Raw genomic sequence first — 25,055 nt, 5'->3', positions numbered from 1 at the left:
TTAGCAGAAAAACAGCCCCAAAGCATGATGTTTCCACCCCCATGCTTCACAGTAGGTATGGTGTTCTTGGGATGCAACTCATTATTCTTCTTCCTCCAAACACGACGAGTTGAGTTTATACCAAAAAGTTAAATTTTGGTTTCATCTGACCACATGACATTCTACCAATCCTCTGCTGTATCATCCATGTACTCTCTGGCAAACTTCAGACGGGCCTGGACATGCATTGACTTAAGTAGGGGAACACGTCTGGCACTGCAGGATTTGATTCCCTGTCGGCGTAGTGTGTTACTGATGGTAACCTTTGTTACTTTGGTTCCAGCTCTCTGCAGGTCATTCACCAGGTCCCCCCGTGTGGTTCTGGGATTTTTGCCCACCGTTCTCATGATCATTTTGACCCCATGGGATGAGATCTTGCGTGGGAGATTATCAGTGGTCTTGTATGTCTTCCATTTTCTGATAATTGCTCCCACAGTTGATTTTTTCACACCAAGCTGCTTGCCTATTGTAGATTCACTCTTCCCAGTCTGGTGCAGGTCTACAATTCTTTTCCTGGTGTCCTTCGACAGCTCTTTTGTCTTGGCCATAGTGGAGTTTGGAGTCTGACTGTTTGAGGCTGTGGACAGGTGTATTTTATACAGATAACGAGTTCAAACAGGTTCCAATAATACAGTTAACGAGTGGAGGACAGAAGAGCTTCTCAAAGAAAAAATTACCGGTCTGTGAGAGCCAGAGATCTTCCTTGTTTGAAGTGACCAAATATTTATTTTCCTCCATAATTTACAAATAAATTATTTAAAATTCCTACAATGTGAATTCCTGGATTTTTTTTCACATTCTGTCTCTCACAGTTGAAGTGTACCTATGATAAAAATTACAGACCTCTGTCATCATTTTAAGTGGGAGAACTTGTACAATCGGTGGCTGACTAAATACTTTTTGCCCCACTGTATATATAGATAGATCATGTAGATAGATAGTACTTTATTGATTCCTTCAGGAGGGTTCCCTCAGGAAAGTTAAAAAGTGACAAAGTGTCACACCTGGGTGAAGTCTGGTCTGGGTTTTGTCTGGTTTCATGTTGTTTTGTCATTTACTGTTTTATTTTAAAATGCTGACTCTCCCTCTCATTTCAGATCACTTGCCCTTCCTCCTGACCTCTTTCCTGATTGCCTGATTGTGTCCACCTGTGTCACCCACCCTCATGTGTATAAATGTCTCGTCCTCCTTCGATCCTGTGCCACAGTGTTTTTGTATCATTTGTGCGTACCTCCAGCGTTCCATCTCTACAGCCATTGCCACATTTTTGTACCTTTTTGACCCGTGGGAGATTATCATCCCAGACGAAGGACGTCAGGTAAGGGTTCCGCGAATCTGGGTCGATAATCTCCTGTGGGTCAAAAAGGTACAAGAACGTGGCAATGGCTGTAGACATGGAACACTGGAGGTACGCACAAAAGATACGAAAACACTCTGGCACAGGACAGGAGGAGGACGAGACATTTACACATATCGGTGACACAGGTGGACATAATCAAGCAATCAGTAAAGACGTCAGACCAGTGAAACTGGAGGAAGGGCAAGTGATCTGAAATGAGAGGGAGAGTCAACATTTCAAAATAAAACAGGAAATGACAAAACAACATGAAATCCAGACCAGACTTCTCCCAGGTGTGACACAAAGTACCACAGGATCAACGCCATTTTTGTTTGTTGTTGATGCGCATCAATGCAAAGTAGGGTGTAAATGTTTTCCTGGATAGTATTTCTCCAGCAAGGATCATGTGGTGACATCAATTATGGTATTTTGAGAGGTAATCATTGAAGTCGGAGATCACTGAAGGCATTGGTGGGAAACGCACGGCCCCCCACTGACTTTTGGTAAACAACACAATTAGCAGTCTTGCTGGGGATGAGTGAGAAATAAATGATATTTTATTCAACAAATACTCAATTAACTTAAAAGGTAAAATATGTCACTTTTCAGAAGCATCATCAAATGCAGTACACATGGAAAAGTATAAACGCATGTATAAATAACAGGAATATACACATACTTTATAGAGACAACTCTTGCCGAATGCTTTCTTCGACCTAGCAGTCGACATCGGATTATTCTACATTGAGGCCCAGCATGTTGGAGAGGCTTAAAGATAATTTGTCATTTTCGTCCGAGGAAGAAACCTCAGGAGCAAACAAACCCAAAGGAGACAGCGGTTTGTCCACTTTGAAAGTGCCTCCTCTGAATAAATTAGGTTCTTCTGCTAGTGTGGAAGCCCTCGTGGCGTCAAGATCCGGAGCGGGAATCTTCAGGGTGAGGTTCTTGTCTTCGGTCGGGGAAACGTTAGTCGAGGGAACTTTTTCCTTTGCCATCCTCAGCCTCTCCATGATGTCAATCTTCTCTCCGTTTCTTGACGGTACGTTCACGACTGGTAAACGGATTCCTTTGCTAATAATATAATCCTTTGCCTCGTTCTCGAGTTTTGATTGGCCAAAGGTATTGGGAATTCCTTCTTTTTCTTCAAAGGCATTGTTGGGCAGGCTGTGTAGTCTGAATACGGGAACGTTAGGACCCTCGTCATCAGTCATGTCTGAGCTGGACTTGAATCCCCACTTAAAGGGCCATTTCAATTTACTTTTTGGGGAACCTTTAACTTCAGCATCTCCCCCAGCTTTGATTTGTAGTCCAGGTGTGTTGATTTCTGGGGCAGAGACTGTGACGGGAGACAGTTTTGGACTGGTATCAACCTCCAGAGTTTTAGTTTTTGGTCCAGAGAAACTCATTTTGGGAAACTTCATATGTGGAAATTTAGGCTTTTCCAGATTAGCGTCTAACTTTGGAGCTGCCATATCTACTTGTGGTCCTTTGAGGTCCCCCGTTATCATTAAACCACTTACATCTACAGTGGGAGCGGAGATGTTTGCATCTGCTTTAGGGGTTCCAATGTTGACCTTGGGTGTCTCCATTCCAGCCTGAATAGAGGGATGAACACCGGGAAACTCTACTTCAGGACTTGAAAGATCAAGGTTTGGGAGTTTATAATGAGGCAACTGAAAGTCGCCCTGCTGGGAATCGAAGTTTAGATCTGGTGTTTTTAATGATGCATCCATGCCTTTAAGATTTGAATTGGACAAGAGACCAACACGTGGCGCACTCAAATCCAAATCTGCCCCCTTCAGATCAGCAACAAGATTAGGGTTTTCATACTTTGGCCCTAAAAAAGTTGGTAAGTTTAGATCGGGATCCACTTGAGGACTTTTGAGAACAGCATTAAGGGCTGGAAGATCAATTTTTGGTGTTGAAAGACCAACGTGTGGTGCACTCAGATCCACATCTGGTGCACTCCAACCCACATTTGGCCCCTTGAAATCAGCATCAACATCAAGATTAGGCTTTTCTATCTTTGGTCCTGAAAGGTTTGGCAATTGTATCTTGGGAAATGTAGGCCTTCTAGTTGACACATCAAGCTCTGGAGTTTGGAGATTGCCTTTTGGTATACCAAGGTCAATATCAGGTGTACCAAGACTACCTTGTAAATTAGGAGCTTTTAGATCTACATCGGGTCCATCAATATCTACATTGGGTAAATTGGTATCCAGTTGAGGGTCCTTGACTTTTGGCCACTTTGGGAAGTTTATTTTTGGAAACACCGCTTTAGCATCACCCTGCTCCAAGTTAAGATCGGGAGCGTGAAGATCTACATGAGGACTTTTAAGATCACCGCTGAGGTCCGGCACTTCAATTGTTGGTGTTGAAAGACCAACATGCGGTGCTTTCAAATTTGCATCCGGTACAGTCAGATCCAAATCTGGTAGCTTGAGATCAGCATCAACATCAGATGAAAGACCTTTTAATGTGCCAATCTTGGGCTTCTTGAACCATTTGAATATACCAGATGGAGCATCAGCGTTAATGTCTAAATTGGGTTCGTCCAATTCAGCTTTTGGTGAGTTGAGTTTTAAATCCGATGTGTTTATCTCACCATCAATCGTTGGACCTGTGAGATTCAGGTCAGGTGTAGAAACGTTAGCATCAATATCTGGCCCATTAACCTTTGGACCCGAGACTGACCATTTTGGCTTCTTGAAGGTGGGCCATTTGATCTTTCCAGATGCATCTAGATCAGGCACTTTACCATCCACGTCAGCGTTGGGTAAATTCAGATCAGGTCCATTAAGTTGCAACTTTTGAGCAGACAAGTTGAGGTCTGGGGTTCTCAGGTCAGTATCTAGGTCAACACTCCGTGTTTTTAGATGGGGTCCAGAAAAATTAAACTTAGGCTTTTTCAGTGTTGGGAACTTGATTCTGCCAGAGGGGGCCCCAATGTCAACATTTGGTGTATTAATATCAATATCTGCTCTAGGTAAATTGAGATCTGGTGTATTGATGCCACCCTCAATGCTCGGAATAGACAAATCGACATCCGGGGAGCTTAGGTCTGTTTTGAGGTCCATATCAACTTTAGGGTCAGGTACTATGGGTTTCTTCCACTTCCAGGGAGGCCAGTTAATTTTACCAGATGGACTGTCAATGTCAAGGTTTGGGGTGTCAACATCTAAATTGGGACCTTTAACGTCAGCTGTTGGGAGTCTCAGCTGCCCATTAATGTCACTCTCCAAATTTGGAGTTAATAATTCTGGTGTTTTCAGGCCTGCATCAATGTCTAAGTTTGCCTTTGGACCCTTTACTTTTGGTTTCTTCCATTTTAGGTGAGGCCAGTTGATTCTACCAGATGGTGCTTCCAAATGTGGTCGTTGTATGTCGAGATCCGGACCTTTAAGGTCAGCCTTGGGCAAATTCACATCAACATCTGGTGCTTTTATCCCACCCTTAAGTCCCGGGACAGAGACATCCAGGTCTGGTGAGTTTAGTTCTGCATCGAATGAAGTGCCATGAAGTCTGGGCTTCTTCCACTTCAAATGAGGCCAATTTATTTTTCCAGATGGGGCACCCAAGTCCAGATTTGGAGCTTGAACATCTGCATAAGGGCCTTTGAGCTCACCTTTGGGTAAGTGAATGTCTGGTGTGCTTAGATTCGGTGTGTGGAGGTCAGCGTTTAGTGCAGCCTCCGGTCCTTTCACCTTTGGACCTTTCCATTTTAAGTGGGGCCATTTAATTTTATCTGGAGATAGACTGAGGTCAGCTTTAGGGGCTTGTAGGTCAACATCAGGTCCCCTTAAATCCAGTTTTGGTCCATTCAGAGCTGCATTTGGGCTTGTAAGGTCTAATTTTGGTGAAGGCAGATTGAGGTCTATTTCGTTATGAACAGAGGGGAGGTGTAGTTCACCATCTACCTCTGGTGTTTGGACCTGAGGTAGATCAAATTTGGGCATTCTAAACGGTGGTGCGTCGTACTTCAGGGTTTCTTTCTGCACAGCGGATCCGTCAATGCCAAGCGAAGCATTGTGACCGTTAAGTTGTGGAGTTGCCAAACTAACAAGGGGTGCTGCCAGGGTGCCATTAAGGTCTGGTCCAGCCTTTGCTAGACTAGGTAATGTATACTCTGCCCTCGCATCCGTTGATGGTTTATTTAGATTGCCATATGGGAGGTCGTTCAACGCTGGACCGTTTAATTCACTCCTGAAGCCCTGAGCCGCATTTAACTTTTCTCTCAATCTATCAAGAGAAGAGACAGTTTTCTTGGCTGGTACATCCAGACCCGTCTTCATGATCAAGTCCCCACTGGAAATCTGTTGGCAAAGTAAATATGTTAGTACAGAAAGTTAGGGTACACAACACAGACTTGGCTTAAACTGGAAGCTTTGAATACATAAGTAGTAAGTACTTCAGTTGTGTTTTGAATACCCACTGTTGACCTATTAGTACGTTTGGAATTAGAAATATGAACGCAATGTAAATACTACATGTGCACTTTATTGAAGTGAATTATATTTTATATAGCGCTTTTCTCTAGTGACTCAAAGCGCTTTACATAGTGAAACCCAATATCTAAGTTACATTTAAACCAGTGTGCGTGGCACTGGGAGCAGGTGGGTGAAGTGTCTTGCCCAAGGACACAGCGGCAGTGACTAGGATGGCGGAAGCGGGGATCGAACCTGGAAGCCTCAAGTTGCTGGCACGGCCGCTCTACCAACCGAGCTACACTGCCCCACTGGAGAAACATTACAAACACAAACAGATTGTCCCTATACAGTTGTTTCCTTTCCGATATGCTCGCAATATTGGAGCCTTGAGTATTAGTCGGTCTGCTTTACCTTATGTAAATAACTTGACTAAAATACAAGAAATGACTAACCTTGTGTGCTTATTGAAGGACATTTAGATGTCAACTGGCTGTCCAGCTGACAAGTGAAAACACTACATTCCATCCAACCATTTTCTACCGCTTGTCCCTTTTGGGGTGGCGGTGGGTCGCTGGAGCCTATCTCAGCTGCATTCGGGCGCTAGGCGGAGTACACCCTGGACAAGTCGCCACCTCATCGCAGAACACACTACATTGTTGATGCTAAACGTGCTAACGTCTATGTCCACTCTGTTCAGTGTAAAATATGTTTACATGTTGACCATCAGGGTGTGCAGATGTGCTGCTTTAAGAGGAAGAAGATTTGATTTCACTTCCTTGTTTGTTGAGGCGGGTAAAAGGAAAGGTGAATGACTGCATGAATGATTAACAAAATGTATCACTGATTTGAAAGGAACTAAACAATCCTGCTCAGTGGCCTTGTGGTTACAAGGTTGCAATACATGAAAGAAACAGAAACACCTTCATGTTGCTTCCTCCCTACACGGTGGAGTTTTACGAGCCTTCTTCTTGGTAGGTTCGAAGACAGCTTTTGGTCTTCTCGCTGGGAACTCACTTCAACACAAAGTTTTTATGATAACTTACAAACCCCGTTTCCATATGAGTTGGGAAATTGTGTTAGATGTAAATATAAATGGAATACAAATAATTTTCAACCGATATTCAGTTAAATATGCAACAAAGACAACATATTTGATGTTCAAACCGATAAACTTTTTTTTATTTTTATAAATAATCATTAACTTTAGAATTTGATGCCAGCAACACGTGACAAACAAGTTGGGAAAGGTGGCAATAAATACTGATAAAGTTGAGAAATTATCATCAAACACTTATTTGGAATATCCCACAGGTGTGCAGGTTAATTGGGAACAGGTGGGTGCCATGATTGGGTATAAGAGCAGCTTCCATGAAATGCTAAGTAATTCACAAACAAGGATGGGGTGAGGGTCACCACTTTGTAAGCAAATTGTCAAACAGTTTTAGAACAACATTTCTCAACGAGCTATTGCAAGGAATTTAGGGATTTTACCATCTACAATCCGTAAAATCAACAAAAGGTTCAGAGAATCTGGAGAAATCACTGCACGTAAGCGATGATATTACGGACCGCTGATGCCTCGTCAAAAACAAAAACCGACATCAGTGTGTAAAGGATATCACCACATGGGCTCAGGAACACTTCATAAAACCACTGTCAGTAACTACAGTTGGTTGCTACATCTGTAAGTGAAAGTTAAAACTCTGCTGTGCAAAGCAAAACCCATTTATCAACAATACCAAGGAACGCCGCTGGCTTCGCTGGGCCGAGCTCATCTATGATGGACTGATGCAAAGTGGAATGGTGTTCTGTGGTCTGACGAGTCCATATTTCAAATTATATTTGGAAAAAGAGGACGTGGTTTCCTCCGGAACTAAGAGGAAAATAACCATTCAGAGTGTTATAGGCGCAAAGTTCAAAAGCCAGCACCTGTGATGGTATGGGGGTGTATTAGTGCCCAAGACATGGGTAACTTACACATCTGTGAAGGCACCATTAATGCTGAATGGTCCATACAGGTTTTGGAGCAACATATGTTGTCATCATAGCAACGTTATCATGGACGCCCCTGCTTATTTCAGCAAGACAATGCCAAGCCACGTGTTACATCAGCGTGGTTTCGTAGTAAAAGAGTGGGGGTACTTTCCTGGCCCGCCTGCAGTCCAGACCTGTCTCCCATCGAAAATGTGTGGCGCATTATGAAGCGTAAAATACGACAGCGGAGACCCCGGACTGTTGAACAACTGAAGCTCTACATAAAACAAAAATGGGAAATAATTCCACTTTCAAAGCTTCAACAATTAGTTTCATCAGTTCCCAAACGTTTATTGAGTGTTGTTAAAAGAAAATGTGATGTAGCACAGTGGTGAACATGCCCTTTCCCAACTACTTTAGCACGTGTTGCAGCCATGAAATTCTAAATTAATTATTATTTGCAAAAAAAAAAAATGTATGAGTTTGAACATCAAATATCTTGTCTTTGTAGTGCATTCAACTGAATAAGGGTTGAAAATTATTTGCAAATCATTGTATTCCGTTTATATTTACATTTAACACAATTTCCCAATTCATATGGAAACGGGGTTTGTAGATAAAATAATTCTAACAGGGAGTCTCAGCCCCATCTCTCTCTCAGTTTTGGGGCCTTGGCCTGGAAAACAATGAAGACCCTATAATTGTCTCACTGGCCTAGTGGTTAGAGTGTCCGCACTGAGATTGGAAAGATGTGAGTTCAACCCCGGCCGAGTCATACCAAAGACTATAACAATGGGACCCATTACCTCCCTGCTTGGCACTCAGCATCAAGGGTTGGAATCGGGGGTTAAATCACCAAAATATTCCCGAGCGCTGCCACCGCTGCTGCTCACTGCTCCCCTCACCTCCCAGGGGGTGGAACAAGGGGATGGGTCAAATGCAGAGGTAGTGTGTGTGACTATCAGTGGTACTTTAACTTTTTAACTTGACAGTTTTTTGTGCAGCACAGATTTAAGGTGATACTTCAGTCTTCATAACCTTGACTTTTTATAACGTTTTGCATTAAATTTTTCCCTGATTTTGGTATGCCGAATGGGTTGTCATACGGCCAAACATTGCGTGTATCCAAATAGTCAGTTTTCTAGTGTATCATTCTGTGGAATGAAGTGTTGAAACAAAGAATACATGCGTTGGTGACTCAGACTCTGAACACCAGTTCACAGTTTGGTAAGCATAATATGCTTCCCTCTTCCTGTTCTTAGAACATAATGACGTATGAAAGAATGAATGAATGAATGAATGAAATAAGTTTGTATGTATACTATGTATGTACGAAAACACGCGCGTTAGCTTTTTGTGTTGTTAGCTAATGATAGCATTTTGGCTCACTAACGCTTGCTATCGTTGAACGTGTCATCACATGTAGCATGACAACATGACTGCAAGTTGCTAGATGCCATACACGGGTGTGTGTAAGACGGCGGCGAGTGACAAGCCTGAAGGCCAGACAAATTACTTGAACCGAGCAATCATTAGAATAGAATAGAATATTTATTCAATATAATTACTGTTTGTAAAGTGAATTAAATTTATATAGCGCTTTTCTCTAGTGACTCAAAGTGCTTTACATCGTGAAACCCAAAATCTAAGTTACATTTAAACCGGTGTGGGGGTACTGGGAGCAGCTGGGTAAAGTGTCTTGCCCAAGGAAACAACGGTTGGCGGAAGCCGGGATCGAACCTGTAACACTCAAGTTGCTGGCGCACCCACTCTACCAACATTAGCTATACTACTATTTAGAGTCCATCTGTCCATCCATCCATCTTCTATCGCTCGTCCTTCTCAGGGTAGTTGGATTTATATTGTATCTTATAGGAAATAATTAATTTGTTCTGGTACCATTTGTTTGTCTGACTTATTGAAACACATTACTAACAAAAACCGAGACACCACTACTCTCTGAACTGAACAAAGAATATCAATTATTGAAAAATGTGTTAAGTGTCCCATTAGCATTTTTACTACACAAACTTTCCATAGCAATTTTAAGGCAAAAAATGGATTGTGATATTTTCCTCACTCTTTTTCTATGAATTGATTTATATAGTTAATACAGGATTGGTCCTACTAGACTTTGTTCTGTTTGTTCGGGCCTAAAATGTCTGAAGTTGCAGCATCTTTTTCGGAAAGTTGCTGTGAAAATTGTAATAATCTGAGGTTGATTTTCTTTGTTTAGTGTAATTTGCTATACATTTTTTAATTGTCTTTTGTTAACATAATGTCAAAAAGTACAGGCTTAAAACACAAATTGGAAAACAAACACTGTATTGATGTTATGCTTGTTTTATGTCACACAAACCCAAATGTAGGCTTTAAATGGCAGTAAAAGCATTTATTTAAAGCAGACTGCCAAATGACTGGACTGTTTTAATTTATTATAACTGATCATATTAATAATTAATTGTAAATACAGGCTTCATGGTAGCAGAGGGGTTAGTGCGTCTGCCTCACAATACGAAGGTCCTGAGTAGTCTGGAGTTTAATCCCGCGCTCGGGATCTTTCTTTGTGGAGTTTGCATGTCCTCCCCGTGAATGCGTGGGTTCCCTCCTGGTACTCCGGCTTCCTCCCACCTCCAAAGACATGCACCTGGGTATAGGTTGATTGGCAACACTAAATTGGCCCTAGTGTGTGAATGTGAGTGTGAATGTTGTCTGTGATGAGGTGGCGACTTGTCCAGGGTGTACCCGGCCTTCCGCACGATTGTAGCTGAGATAGGCACCAGCGCGACCCCAAAAGGAATAAGCGGTAGGAAATGGATGGATACATATATATATATATATATATATATATATATATATATATTACATTACACAGTAATGAAAACACAGTTGTCCTACTAACTGTACTGTACTTATATATATATATATATATTTATATATATATATATATATATATATATATATATATATATATATATATGTAGGTGTGGGAAAAATCACAAGACTACTTCATCTCTACAGAACTGTTTCATGAGGGGTTCCCTCAATCATCAGGAGATTTTAATGGAAGCATTCACATACAATGGTTTATATAGGGCACAGAGTGGGTGGGTACAGGCAGGCGTAGGGGCCTGGTGATTGGCTCATGTGTTACCCAGGAGGTGTTTCCGTCTGTGGCGGCATGTTGAAATGATTTTACTGCGCTTGTTGAGGGATGATAGATCTGGATGATGTATAATAAACAGTTTCTCTTTTAAGCATAGGTTGCATCTTTTATTACCACTGTTGTAAGGTGTGCTGGATGCAAGAATTTGCCATGTTATTGAATATTCAACATTATTGTCTTTGAGGTTCCAAATGTGTTTGCTGAGTTCTGTAGAATTCCGCAAAGTCTGGTTTCTAAAGGAGGCGTTGTGATTATTCCATCTTGTTTTGAACGCTCCTTCGGTTAATCCTACGTACGTGTCGGATGTGTTAATGTCCTTGCGTGTTACCTTTGCTTGGTAAACGACTGATGTCTGTAAGCACCCTCCGTTGAGAGGGCAATCAGGTTTCTTGCGACAGTTACATTCCTTATTGGTTTCAGAGTCGTTTAGTCTGGGGGTGGGCAGTCCTTTTGCAATTGCTTTGTTGTGGTTTGAAATGATTTGTTGTATGTTATTCATACAGCTGTAGCTCAATTTAATGTTGTTCTTGTTGAATATTTTTCTTAGGGTGTTGCCTTTGGGGAAGTGTTTGTTGATCAGAGTGAGGAACTTGTGGCCGATATTGGTTGAGACGTTGACAGAGCAGAAACGTGTGAACTCGTTGGGAGTTTCCTCCTCTCCCAGCTTGCTAGCCTCAACCTGAACCTTGGTATTTACCGTGATGACGGACTGGCAGTGTGCTGCGCCTCGCCAAGGAGCAGCGAGAATACCAAGAAGCGCATATGCCAAATCTTCAAACAAAACGGCCTACGGATCACGATTGAAGCCAACAAGCAAACCGTCAACTTTCTTGACGTCACTTTCAACCTGAGAAATAACAGCTACCAACCATTCACGAAACCCAACACAACACTCCAATACGTGCACCATGACAGCAACCACCCACCCACCACCACGAAAAGAATACCTACCGGAATTAATAAAAGGCTATCGATGCTGTCATCTAGCAAAGCTGAATTCGACCAAGCAACCCCCCCATACCAGAAAGCACTTGATGAAAGCGGATACAACTTCACACTCACCTATGAACCCACTCCAGGAAACCAACCAAAAAAGAGCAGAAAACGAAACAACATCATCTGGTACAATCCGCCATTCAGCAAAAACGTCTCAACCAATATTGGCCACAAGTTCCTCACTCTGATCGACAAACACTTCCCCAAAGGCAACACCCTAAGAAAAATATTCAACAAGAACAACATTAAATTGAGCTACAGCTGTATGAATAACATACAACAAATCATTTCAAACCACAACAAAGCAATTGCAAAAGGACTGCCCATCCCCAGACTAAACGACTCTGAAACCAATAAGGAATGTAACTGTCGCAAGAAACCTGATTGCCCTCTCAACGGAGGGTGCTTACAGACATCAGTCGTTTACCAAGCAAAGGTAACACGCAAGGACATTAACACATCCGACACGTACGTAGGATTAACCGAAGGAGCGTTCAAAACAAGATGGAATAATCACAACGCCTCCTTTAGAAACCAGACTTTGCGGAATTCTACAGAACTCAACAAACACATTTGGAACCTCAAAGACAATAATGTTGAATATTCAATAACATGGCAAATTCTTGCATCCAGCACACCTTACAACAGTGGTAATAAAAGATGCAACCTATGCTTAAAAGAGAAACTGTTTATTATATATCATCCAGATCTATCATCCCTCAACAAGCGCAGTGAAATCATTTCAACATGCCGCCACAGACGGAAACACCTCCTGGGTAACACATGAGCCAATCACCAGGCCCCTACGCCTGCCTGTACCCACCCACTCTGTGCCCTATATAAACCATTGTATGTGAATGCTTCCATTAAAATCTCCTGCTGATTGAGGGAACCCCTCATGAAACAGTTCTGTAGAGATCATCAATCAATGAAGTAGTCTTGTGATTTTTCCCACACCTACATATTGCGCTCTACCACGGTATCGAGCACTATTCTCTGGATAATCCAATCAAGACATATATATATATATATATATATATATATATATATATATATATATATATATATATATATGAATTTCAGTGAGTTCTAGCTATAAATACATTCCTCCCCCCTTAACCCCGCCCCAATCTCCCGAATTCCGAGGTCTCAAGTTTGGCAAGTATGCTTGTTCATCTTAAACAGTCATTTATGTCCTTTAAAACTGACTTTGAAACATTTATGCAAAATAGTTGTATTTGTACATCGAGACAATGTTGATGTCCAACGTTGGATCCGCGTTGTTGGTTGGGCAATGACCAAATTACAAAACGTCGTCAACAAGAATGTCGTTTCAACGTTACATTTGTGTTGTAGAATATTGGTTGGGAAATGACCAAAATTCAACGGTCAAATCAGCGTTAGAACCCAAAATTGATTATAAGGTCATCAAAAAGAATGTTGTTCCAACGTTATAATTAAGTTGCTCAACTTCGGGACCTAATTCGACAAGTTCTCAGCATTGCTTTAACGTCTTGTGCCTGCTGGGTTACCCCAGCCCGTTAAGGACATGTGTGAACTGTTGAGAGCACCTGTTTTTGTTTGTAAATGAGAGCCTATAAGAGATTATCCTCACACTTAAACATCTCCGCCATTAAATGTTGCCTTTTTGCTAGGTCGGCATTGCAAAATGAAAATATGTTCTTAATTGTCTTACCATTGACAGATACATGTTAAATAAATATAAAGATACATAGCGTGGCACAGTTGGGAAAGTGGCTTTGCCAGCAACCGGAGAGTTCCTGGTTCAATCCACACCTTCTATCATCCTCGTCACGTCCGTTTTGTCCTTGAGCAAGACACTTCATCCTTGTTCCTGATGGGGGCCTGGTTAGCGCCTTGCATGGCAGCTCCCGCCATCAGTGTGTGAATGTGTGTGTGAATGGGTGAATGTGGAAATAGTGTCAAAGTGCTTTGAGTTCCTTATAAAAAAGATAGAAAAGTGTGAAGTGAAGTGAATTATATTTACATAGCGCTTTTTCTGTAATGACTCAAAGCGTTTTTTAGTGAAACCCAATATCTGCGTTACATTTAAACCAGTGTGGGTGCCACTGGGAGCAGGTGGGTAAAGTGTCTTGCCCAAGGACACAACGGCAGAGACTAGGATGCCGGAAGCGGGGATCGAACCTGGAACCCTCAAGTTGCTGGCAAGGCCACTCTACCAACCGAGCTATACCGCCCCAAGAAAAGCGCTATAGTATAATCCATTTACCATTTATTCTAGGAAATAAACATTTATATACGACATTACTCAGAGGAAATAGTGTTGCAGACAGGAACAGGAAGTAGATTCTGAGTTATGCAGGAGGACGACTCGCAATTATGTACAAACCCTGTTTCCATATGAGTTGGGAAATTGTGTTGGATGTAAATATAAACGGAATACAAAGCTTTGCAAATCATTTTCAACCCATATTCAGTTGAATATGCTACAAACACAACATATTTGTTGTTCAAACTGATAAACATTTTTTTTTTCGCAAAAAATCATTAACCTTAGAATTTGATTCCAGTAACACGTGACAAAGAAGTTGGGTAAGGTGGCAATAAATACTGATAAAGTTGAGGAATGCTTATCAAACACTTATTTGGAAAAGGTGGGTGCGGTATAAAAACAGCTTCCCAAAAAATGCTTAGTCTTTCACAAGAAAGGATGGGGCGAGGTACACCCCTTTGTCCACAATTGCGTGAGCAAATAGTCAAACAGTTTAAGAACAACGTTTCTCAAAGTGCAATTGCAGGAAATTTAGGGGTTTTAACATCTACGCTCCATGATACCATTAAAAGGTACAGAGAATCTGGAGAAATCACTCCACGTAAGCGGCATGGCCGGAAACCAACATTGAATGACCGTGACCTTCCATCCCTCAGACGGCACTGTATCAAAACCCGACATCAATCTCTAAAGGATATCACCACATGGGCTGAGGAACACTTCAGAAAACCACGGTCACTAAATAGAGTTTGTCGCTACATCCGTAAGTGCAGGTTAAAGCTTTACTATGCGAAGCGATATTCCGTTTATATTTACATGTAACACATTTTCCCAACTCATATGGAAATAGGGTTTGTAATTTGATCAATAAAGAGTTGCTGTATTGTTGTTGTTCCTGCCTTGTTTACACCAGTGGTTCTCAAATGGGGGTACGCGTACCCCTGGGGGTACTTGAAGGTATGCCAAGGGGTACGTAACATTTTTTTTAATTTTCTAAAAATAGCAACAATTCAAAAATCATTTAAAAATATATTTATTGAATAATACTTCAACAAAATATGAATGTAAGTTCATAAACTGTGAAAAAAAATACAACAATGTCAGTGTTGACAGCTAGATTAAAGATTTCTTTTTTGTAAACAAATGTTTAGAATTAAGTTCATGAATCCAGATGGATCTCTATTAAAATCCCCAAAGAGGGCACTTTAAGTTGATGATTACTTCTATGTGTAGAAATGTTTATTTATAATTGGAATCACTTGTTTATTTTTCAACAAGTTTCAATTTTTTTTTTTTTTCTAAATAGTTCAAGAAAGACCACTACAAATGAGCAATGTTTTGCACTGTTATACAATTTAATAAATCAGAAACTGATGACTTAATGCTGTATTTTACTTCTTTATATCTGTTTTTCAACCAAAAACGCTTTGCTCTGATTAGGGGGTACTTGAATTAAAAACAATTTCACAGGGGGTACATCACTGAAAAAAGGTTGAGAACCACTGGTTTACACAATAAACCGTTTTGATTAGACATGCGTGAAATGGTGCGATCATGACGGCGCAAATTTCTGGAGGGACTGACAGGTAAATTGTAATACTTGACAATGTAATGTGGAATATATACGTGAAAAAGCTGATTTTCACTAAATTCCTGGACAAACATGTGTCGACTTGCACGATGATTACCTCTGCTGAGTCTTGAGAGTTTAATCTCAGCGCGCCGAGGCCGTCGTTGACATTGAATCCCTTCTTGGTGGCCACACTCAGGTTGTCATCATACGGCTGGAGAACCTTCAGAATGTTCTGCACTTGATCGTTCTCCAGGTGATTTTGGCTTAACGCGGCCGCAACGACGTCGCCGCCTGAGAATTGAACGCACATCCCGACTCACTCTCTGGTTTGTGTAACAAAACAATGGTTAGTGTTGGTGTGGGCGTACCTTTCTCCAAGACGCCGCTTCCAACACCGGCCGGCATGCCGTTAATGCCCACTCCAGAAAAAACGCTCACGCTGTCCTGACTCTGCGTGAAATATTTCTGTGTCAGCATCTCAAACATAAAGAAATGTTTAGGACTCGTCATAATCACCATTGTTTCGTGCACGTCTTTAGACCCACATAGCATGGAAGATGTTCCGCCCGCGTGTCTAAAGTAGGAGAAAAAGTGAAGTTTTCTCGTTAGTTTTGAAATTTTTTGTTGAAAAAATCATTAGAAAAAGAAACAATAACAGTAAGACATCCTTTTGATGGGTGAATTTGCATATACCATATTTTTCGGATTATAAATCGCAGTTTTTTCATAGTTTGGCCGGGGGTGCGTCTCCGGAGCGACTTATGTGTGAAATTACAGTGGGGCAAAAAAGTATTTAGTCAGCCACCGATTGTGCAATTTCTCCCACTTAAAATGATGACAGAGGTCTGTAATTTTCATCATAGGTACACTTCAACTGAGAGAGAAAGAATGTGAAAAAAAATCCAGGAATTCACTTTGTAGAAATGTTAAAGAATTTATTTGTAAATTATGGTGGAAATAGGTTTTTGGCTCAAAATCTCACGATACATGGCCACATTCATTCTTTCCTTAACACGGATCAATCGTCCTGTCCCCGTAGCAGAAAAAACAGCCCCAAAGCATGATGTTTCCACCCCCATGCTTCACAATAGGTTTGGTGTTCTTGGGATGCAACTCAGTATTCTTCTTCCTCCAAACACGACAAGTTGATTTTATACCAAAATTGATACATGGATGATACAGCAGAGGTTTGGGAAAATGTCATGTGGTCAGATGAAACCAAAATAGAACTTTTTGGTATAAACTTAACTCGACCCCGACTTAAACAAGTTGAAAAACGTATTCGGGTGTTACCATTTAGTGGTCAATTGTACGGAATATGTACTGAACTGTGCAATCTACTAATAAAAGTATCAACCAATTAATCAATGAGGTGGGGGTATGCACTATCCACGTGAGCTGGCAGATAGCAGTAGAGTGTTGACTATCTTAAAAATGTGTTTGTGGCGTCAGTTGCTATGTACAGTGGCACTTTCCAGCATTTTCCGCAGACTGCATTGCAAAATGATTTTCTTCTTTTTTTAACTTAAATTTATGAGCAGTTCTAACCATTGTTGATTTAGGTTGCACATTAAAATAACAGGAAAACGAAGGGAGTAATTTGCTTTCATAAAAACATTATCATAATAATATTATGGTATGACAAATTTATCCAAAAAGTATTTGACAAAGTTGTTATTAAATACTTGTTGGTCCCATTTTCTTTTAACAAAATAAATCAAGTATTTTGAGTGTATCTTACCTTTCTGTATTTGTACCTGAAGCAACAACAACACCCACAAACACTGGCTTACTCTAATAAAAATTCCATGTTTGTCATAAATACAAAAAAGAAAAAAGCCTGGCTTCCGCTGGAGAGACATGTGTCTGCTAGCTCTAGCGCCCCCCTTTCTCCCAGTGTGGCGAGTCAGAATACTGCTGAGGCATTGAACAATATATTGCCCCCTACTTTGAGGCAGAGGTACTTGCTGCCTCATGGCCTGCCTTTTCCCCGTGGCATCACACACGCGCCCCTTCTCACGCACACGCTCAACACACTTTGTATGTAGCCGTAGAGGCACCACCTGTGTCTACCTCACTTCTGGTCTGCTGCATTAGTTTGTTAAGGAAACACAGAATTTACGCGATTTTGACCAAGAAAATTATCCAAATATACAGGAACCACACCAAAATCACATAGAAAGCATTGACCATGAGAGAAATATTCAAACATATTTTATTACTCTGTTTTTTGAACATCTCATAGTTAAGCCTTTAACCCCTCCTGGTGGCAAGGTGAGGCACTGCCTCACTTGCCTCCCCTGACAGCACGTCACTGAAGTGTAAATATTTAAAGAACTACAATGTAACCTGTATGCATGTTTGAGATAAACAAATACTTTGAACATAAAACGTCTTGTTGTCGTGCGCTGCTGTTTCCGTTTCTTTCCCCAGCTGACAGGACCCCCACGGATAGGCAGAGAAACGAGGCACGCCCAAGAAAAGATCCAGAATACTGAGGAAGAAATCAAAGTCATCCTGCTTAAAAGAGCAGAAATACGGCAGTTTGCTACTCTGGATTCTTCTGCACTCCTCCATGTTTTCTGGATCCTTCCGCCCTTCTCTTCACCACTCCTGAAGTTTAGTCGCTGAAAGAATTTCCTTTTGTCTGTTGCCTATAGTAGACTTTTGCTCTTGACTCTTTAAGGCAGTGGTTCTTAACCCGGGTTCGATCGAACCCTAATGGTTCGGTGAGTCGGCCGCGCGGAGGTCAAGACACACCCGACTCATCGTGTAAAATAAAAACTTCTCCCTATCAGCGTATTATGGACACGATGACTGCAGACGTCACACTGATTTGCAGGTGTGTACTTTGTTGTGAGTTCATGCACTGTGTTGGTTTTGTTCTTTGAACAAGGTGATGTTCATGCACGGTTCATTTTGTGCACCAGGAAAAAAAAGACATAACTTGTCTTGTATTTGGAAAAAAAAAAACATTTTATTTTACACTAAAGAAGGGTTCGGTGAATGCAGATATGGAATCGGAGGGGTTTGGTACCTCCAACAAGGTTAAGAACCACTGCTTTAAGGCAAGGCAAGGTAAGCCCAGAGCCTGGCGGTCTTCAAAACCCTCCTTAAGACCTACCTCTTCTCACTGGCCTTTAACCTGAGCTGAGCCCACCCACTTAGCCACCATTCCTACCCCCCCCCCCTCGCTTTAAAAAAAATTTCAATTTGTCGCACTTTTATTATTTCATTATTTTTATTCGACCCCTTTTACCCTATTGCTTTTGCACTATCTTGTTTAGCTCATTCATTGTTTATGTACTTTGTTTGTTTTTGATTTGTTTTTTTGCTCGATGCTTTTTAACCTGTAAAGCACTTTGGTCCAATTTCAAAATTGTTGCAAACGTGCTATATAAATGAAGTTGCCTTGCCTTGCCTTGCCTTTAAAGGGGAACATTATCACAATTTCAGAAGGGTTAAAACCAATAAAAATCAGTTCCCAATGGCTTATTTTATCTTTCGAAGTTTTTTCAAAATTTTACCCATCCCGGAATATCCCGAAAAAAGGCTTTAAAGTGCCTGATTTTCGCTATCTGTGAAGCCACCGCCCATTTTCTTGTGACGTCATCCAGTGATGCCAACACAAACAAATGGCGGATAGCACAGCAAGATATAGCGACATTAGCTCGGATTCAGACTCGGATTTCAGCGGCTTAAGCGATTCAACAGATTGCGCACGTATTGAAACGGATGGTTGGAGTATGGAGGCAGATAGCGAAAGCGAAATTGAAGAAGAAATGAACTTTTCTCCTGCATCTTCCTGCCTTGCCTCGTTGTTCAGTCCCAGCTGCCACATTCTGCTTTTGTTTCTCCAGTCCCTATGCACCATTCTCCATTTGTCATCCACATTATTTCCACCAAAAAAAAAAAAACAATTTCTGTACTTAGCCATTGTCTTGACGTCACGTTTATAATATTATTTTCGATGCATGGCTTGTTAAGGGGTTTAACCCAAACTAGTGCAGCAGGCACAAAACATTTATATAACTTCGATTATACATACATGTCCTTTAAAAATGACTTTGAAACAACGTTGCAAAGTAGTTGTATTTGTAAATTGAGACAACGTTGATGTCTAATGTTGGATCCACGTTGTTGGTTGGGAAATGACCAGATTTCAATGGACAAATCAACGAGACAACATGACACTGATTAAAACTTTGTCAAAAAGCATGTTGTTTTAACGTTGTATTTGTTTTGTAGAATATTGGTTTGGAAATGATCAAAATTCAATGGTGAGATCAACGTCAGGACCCAACATTAATTAAACGTAATCAAAAAGCATGTTGTTTCAAAGTTGTATTGGTTTTGTAGAATATTGGTTGAGTAATGACCAAAATTCAATGGTCACATCAATCTCAGAACCCAATATTGATTCAACAATGACAAAAAGCATGTTGTTTCAACATTATGTTTAAATTGTAGATTATTGTTTGGGAAATAAACAAAATGCGATGGTCCCATCAATGTTAGAACCCAACATTGCTTAAACGTTGTCTAAAAGCATGTTTTTTTTAATCGTTGATGTCTAATGTTGGATCCACGTTGTTGGTTGGAAAATTACCAGATTTCAATGGACAAACATGACACTGATTAAAACTTTGTCAAAAAGCATGTTGTTTTAACGTTGTATTTGTTTTGTAGAATATTGGTAGGAAAATTACCAATTCAATGGTCAAATTGACGTCAGAAACCAACATTGATTAAACATAGTCAAAAAACATATAGTTTCAACGTTATGTTTGAGTTGTAGAATATTGGTTGGGAAATGACCAAAATTCAATGGTGAAATCAACGTCACAACCTGACATTGAAAAAAACATTGTCAAAAAGCATGTTTTAATATGGTATTTGTGTTGCAGGATATTGGTTGGAAAAGGATCAACATTCAATGGTGGGATCAACGTAAGAACCCAACATTGATTAAACGTCGTCAAAAAGCATGTTGTTTCAATGTTGTATTGGTTTTGTAAAATATTTGTTGAGGAATGACCAAAAATCAATGGTCACATCAAGGTCAGAGCCCAATATTGATTAAACGTTGTCAAAAAGCATGTTGTTTCAATGTTGTATTTGTGTTGTAGAATATTGGTTGGGAAATGACCAAAATTCAATGGTCACATCAATGTCAGAAACCAACATTGATTAAATGTCGTCAAAATGCATTTAATTTTAACATTGTATTTGTGTTGTAGGATATTGGTTGGCAAATGATCAAATCTCAATGGTGAGATCAATGTTGATTGATTAAACGTTGTCAAAAAGCATGTTTATTTAACGTTGTATTTGTGTTGTTGTGTTATTGGTTGGGAAATGACCAAAATTAAATGGTGAAATCAATGTCACAACCTGACATTGCACAAAACATTGTCAAAAAGTATGTTGTTTTAACATTGTATTTGTGTTGTAGGATATTGGTTGGAAAATGAACAAATTTCAATGGTCACATCAATGTCAGAAACCAACATTGATTAAACGCCGTCAAAAAACATGTTTCATGTTTGAGTTGCTCAACATCAGGGCCTAATTCAACAAGTTCTCGACGTTGTTTTAATGTCTGCTGGGAGGTAACATTTGTTGATTGTGTCAACATTCAATGGTGAGATCAAAGTAAGAACCCAACATTGATTAAACGTCGTCAAAAAGAATGTTGTTTCAAAGTTGTATTGGTTCTGTTGAATATTGGTTGAGAAATTCCCAAAATTCCCATGTCACATCAATGTCAGAAACCAACATTGATTAAACGTCGTCAAAAGTCATTTTGTTTCAGTGTTGTATTTGTGTTGTAGAATATTGGTTGGGAAATGATCAAAATTCAATGGTGAGATCAACGTCAGAAACCAACATTGATTATATGTCGTCAAAAGTCATCTTGTTTCAGTGTTGTATTTGTGTTATAAAATATTGGTTGGGAAATAACCAAAATTCAATGGTCACATCAATGTCAGAAACCAACATTGATTAAACGTTGTCAAAAAAGCATGTTGTTTCAATGTTGTATTTGTGTTGTAGAATATTGGTTGGGAAATGACCACAATTCAATGGTCACATCAATGTCAGAGACCAACATTGATTAAACATCATCAAAAAAGCATAACCTACTCAGTGCCCTAGTGCAGTGGTTCTCAACCTTTTTTCAGTGATGTACCCCCTGTGAACATTTTTTTAAGTCAAGTACCCCCTAATCAGAGCAAAGCATTTTCGGTTGGTAAAAAGAGATAACGAAGTAAAATACAGTACTATGTCATCAATTTCTTATTTATTAAATTGTATAACAGTGCAAAATATTGCTCATTTGTAGTGGTCTTTCTTGAACTATTTAAAAAAAAAGATATCTAAATAACTAAAAACTTGTTAAAAAATAAACAAGTAATTCATTTATAAATAAAGATTTCTACACATAAAAGTAATCATCAACTTAAAGTGCCCTCTTTGGGGATTGTAATAGAGATCCATCTGGATTCATCAACTTAATTCTAAACATTTCTTCACAAAAAAAGTAATCTTTAACATCAATATTTATGGAACATGTCCACAAAAAATCTACCTGTCAACACTGAGTACTGCTTTGTTGCATTTCTTTTCATAGTTTATGAACTTATGTTCATATTTTGTTGAAGTATTATTCAATAAATATATCTATAAAGTATTTTAGAATTGTTGTTATTTTTAGAATATGTTTAAAAAAAATCTCACGTACCCCTTGGCATACCTTCAAGTACCCCCAGGGGTACGCATACCCCCATTTGAGAACCACTGGCTTAGTGGTTCGAGTGTCTGCCCTGAGATCGGTAGGTTGTGAGTTCAAACCCCAGCCGAGTCATACCAAAGACTATAAAAAATGGGACCCATTACCTCCCTGTTTGGCACTCAGTATCAAGGGTTGGATTTGGGGGTTAAATCACCAAAAATGATTCTCGGGCGCGGCACCGCTGCTGCCCACTGCTCCTCTCACCTCCCACGGGGTGCTCAAGGGTGATGGGTCAAATGCAGAGAATAGTTTCGCCACACCAAGAGTGTGTGACAATCATTGGTGCTTTAACTTTAATGTTGTTTCAACGTTGTTTTGTAAAATATTGGTTGGGAATGACCAAAATTCAATGGTCAAATCAATGTCAGAAACCATGTTTCAACGTTATGCTTGAGTTGCTCAACGTCAGAACCTAATTCAACAAGTACTCAACGTTGCTTTAATGTCTGCTGGGAGGTAACATTTTTTGATTGTGTCATGCGAGCTCTTGACTTTAGAAGCAACGCACGCAAAGAAATAATCAAAACATGCAATAAGTCCTCACAAGGTATGACTTCACGTGTTACTGTTCCTCCCGGGCAGCGTTCCTAACGCGAGTGGAGCAGCGAGACACAGAAACAAAAACACCTGAGGCATCCACAGGAGAATGCATCCATCCGAACCAGTCGGTTTACATTCTCGCACAAGCTGCACCGATCGACACACACAGACTGTCCATCAACCACACCCCAACTCGCCGCATGTAAATCCTACACCAAGCCCAGCTGCAACAAAAAAAGACAAAGGGACAGTGTGTGCCAACGAAGGACGTGCAAATCCAACAAGCTGCATTAGTTTCAGAAGCAACAAATCCACCAAGCAAGTTCCTTAATGAGGACACACACAAGTCCTAAAATAGTTTTATTATTGCTTTGAGGGCACAATAAGTATATACAAGTTTACCAGATGCTGAGTTGAAATGTTTGTCATTCGGATTGATTCCAATGACAAAAACATGTAATTCTTTCATTTTTCTGGTGGCAGCCCCTGACGGGAAAAGGCTTGTTTTGTCTTCACTGAACTGGTGTACACGTCTCACAGCAACGATTGCACACGTACTTGAAGGTAATGAAAACGGTGTTGTGTTGACACACGCAGGGTATGAACCGTGCAATCATCCCTTCCGAAAGAACATCCTCTTAGTCTATGCATCGGTTTAAAATCAGTGCACGGTTGCCACAGATCCATTATGTTAACAATGTTGCAGTGTTGGTATTCATCCCCAAACAGAAAACTCTGCACTGTGACAGTCTCCATGAGCCCCTGTATTGTCTGTATTCAACAAAATGGTCCCAGCATTGACCCCTGGGGTGCCCCGCCAACTATACCCAAGCATGAGTGTTCTTCAACTGGTACTCACTGTGTGCCAAAGACGCCTCCAACTATACGCCCGGGGAGGAAAGAAGTGTCCCTGTCAGCGTGTCCCTCTGCTTCTGTCACAAGCGTGCCACCGATCTGCCAGTTAAATGCCGAGGAGCTGCGATGCAACCAGGAGAACCGGTCGGGCCGCTTCTCCGAGTACCCCTCTGGCCCCTTGCAACACACACACCTCAGTGTAAAAGTATGTTGGCGAAAGCGACGTGCAAGCCTTTTGGCATTCCAAAGCAGGCTGGAAGCACATCGAGAGATAAAAAGAAACATGGAGAGAAACACGCCGCTCCTTTTTGTAACTGGACGGACCAGAACCTAGGATCAGCCAGTTCATGAATAGCTGAACGTCCCTTTGTCACATTTGTGCTCGCATCTGTCACAATGGTTTACCATTCATTCTTTCAATCTTTCATTTATTTATTCATGTATCCATTCGTGTAATCAGTGATTCGTTGATTCGTTTATTGATACATTTAATTAATCATTAATCCGTGTATTCATGTTAGCAGTCAATCGTTTATCCTATCGCTTGTTTGTTCTTCCATATATTTATTAGTTTAATTATTATTTAGTCATTCCTGTATTTATTAAATTATTCATTAATTCATTTAATAAATAATGTGTTAATGTTTTCAATCACTGTTCATTTGTTTATTCATTTATTCATTCATGTATTCATTATTTATTCAATAACTTGCTTACCTACTTTGTCATTCATTTATTCAATTACTTCATTCATTCATTCATGGGTTCATTCATGGGTTCATTCATCTGTTGATTCATTCTTTAATCTTTTTAATGTATTTATTCATTCATGTATCCATTCGTGTAATCATTGATCAATCAATCAATCAATCAATCAATCAATGATTATTTATATAGCCATAAATCATTAGTGTCTCAAAGGGCTGCACGACATCCTCGGTAGAGCCCACATAAGGGCAAAGAAAACTCACACCCAGTGGGACGTCGGTGACTATGAGAAACCTTGGAGAGTACCGCCCTCCCACCGTCCCCCCCCCCTTCTAGGGGACCGAAAGCAATGGATGTCGAGCGGGTCTAACATGATACTGTGAAAGTT

At 40.4% G+C, this 25,055-nt stretch overlaps 1 protein-coding gene across 1 annotated transcript; it reads right to left on the bottom strand.

Moving 5' to 3' along the window:
* Positions 1 to 1,913: 1,913 nt before the first annotated feature.
* On the bottom strand, positions 1,914 to 24,222 carry si:ch211-125o16.4 (neuroblast differentiation-associated protein AHNAK). Its single transcript, XM_061911103.1, has 5 exons — positions 23,964 to 24,222; positions 16,285 to 16,342; positions 16,137 to 16,218; positions 15,884 to 16,059; positions 1,914 to 5,691 (listed from the first exon to the last, which is right to left on the bottom strand). The coding sequence occupies exons 2-5, from the start codon at positions 16,318 to 16,320 to the stop codon at positions 2,113 to 2,115; spliced, it is 3,873 nt and encodes a 1,290-aa protein (XP_061767087.1). The 5' UTR covers positions 16,321 to 16,342; positions 23,964 to 24,222; the 3' UTR covers positions 1,914 to 2,112.
* Positions 24,223 to 25,055: the final 833 nt, after the last annotated feature.

This window comes from Nerophis ophidion, linkage group LG09 (genome assembly GCF_033978795.1).
Source record: "Nerophis ophidion isolate RoL-2023_Sa linkage group LG09, RoL_Noph_v1.0, whole genome shotgun sequence".
NCBI classification, from domain to species: domain Eukaryota; kingdom Metazoa; phylum Chordata; class Actinopteri; order Syngnathiformes; family Syngnathidae; genus Nerophis; species Nerophis ophidion.
This window is presented reverse-complemented; position numbering and strand designations above follow the sequence as displayed.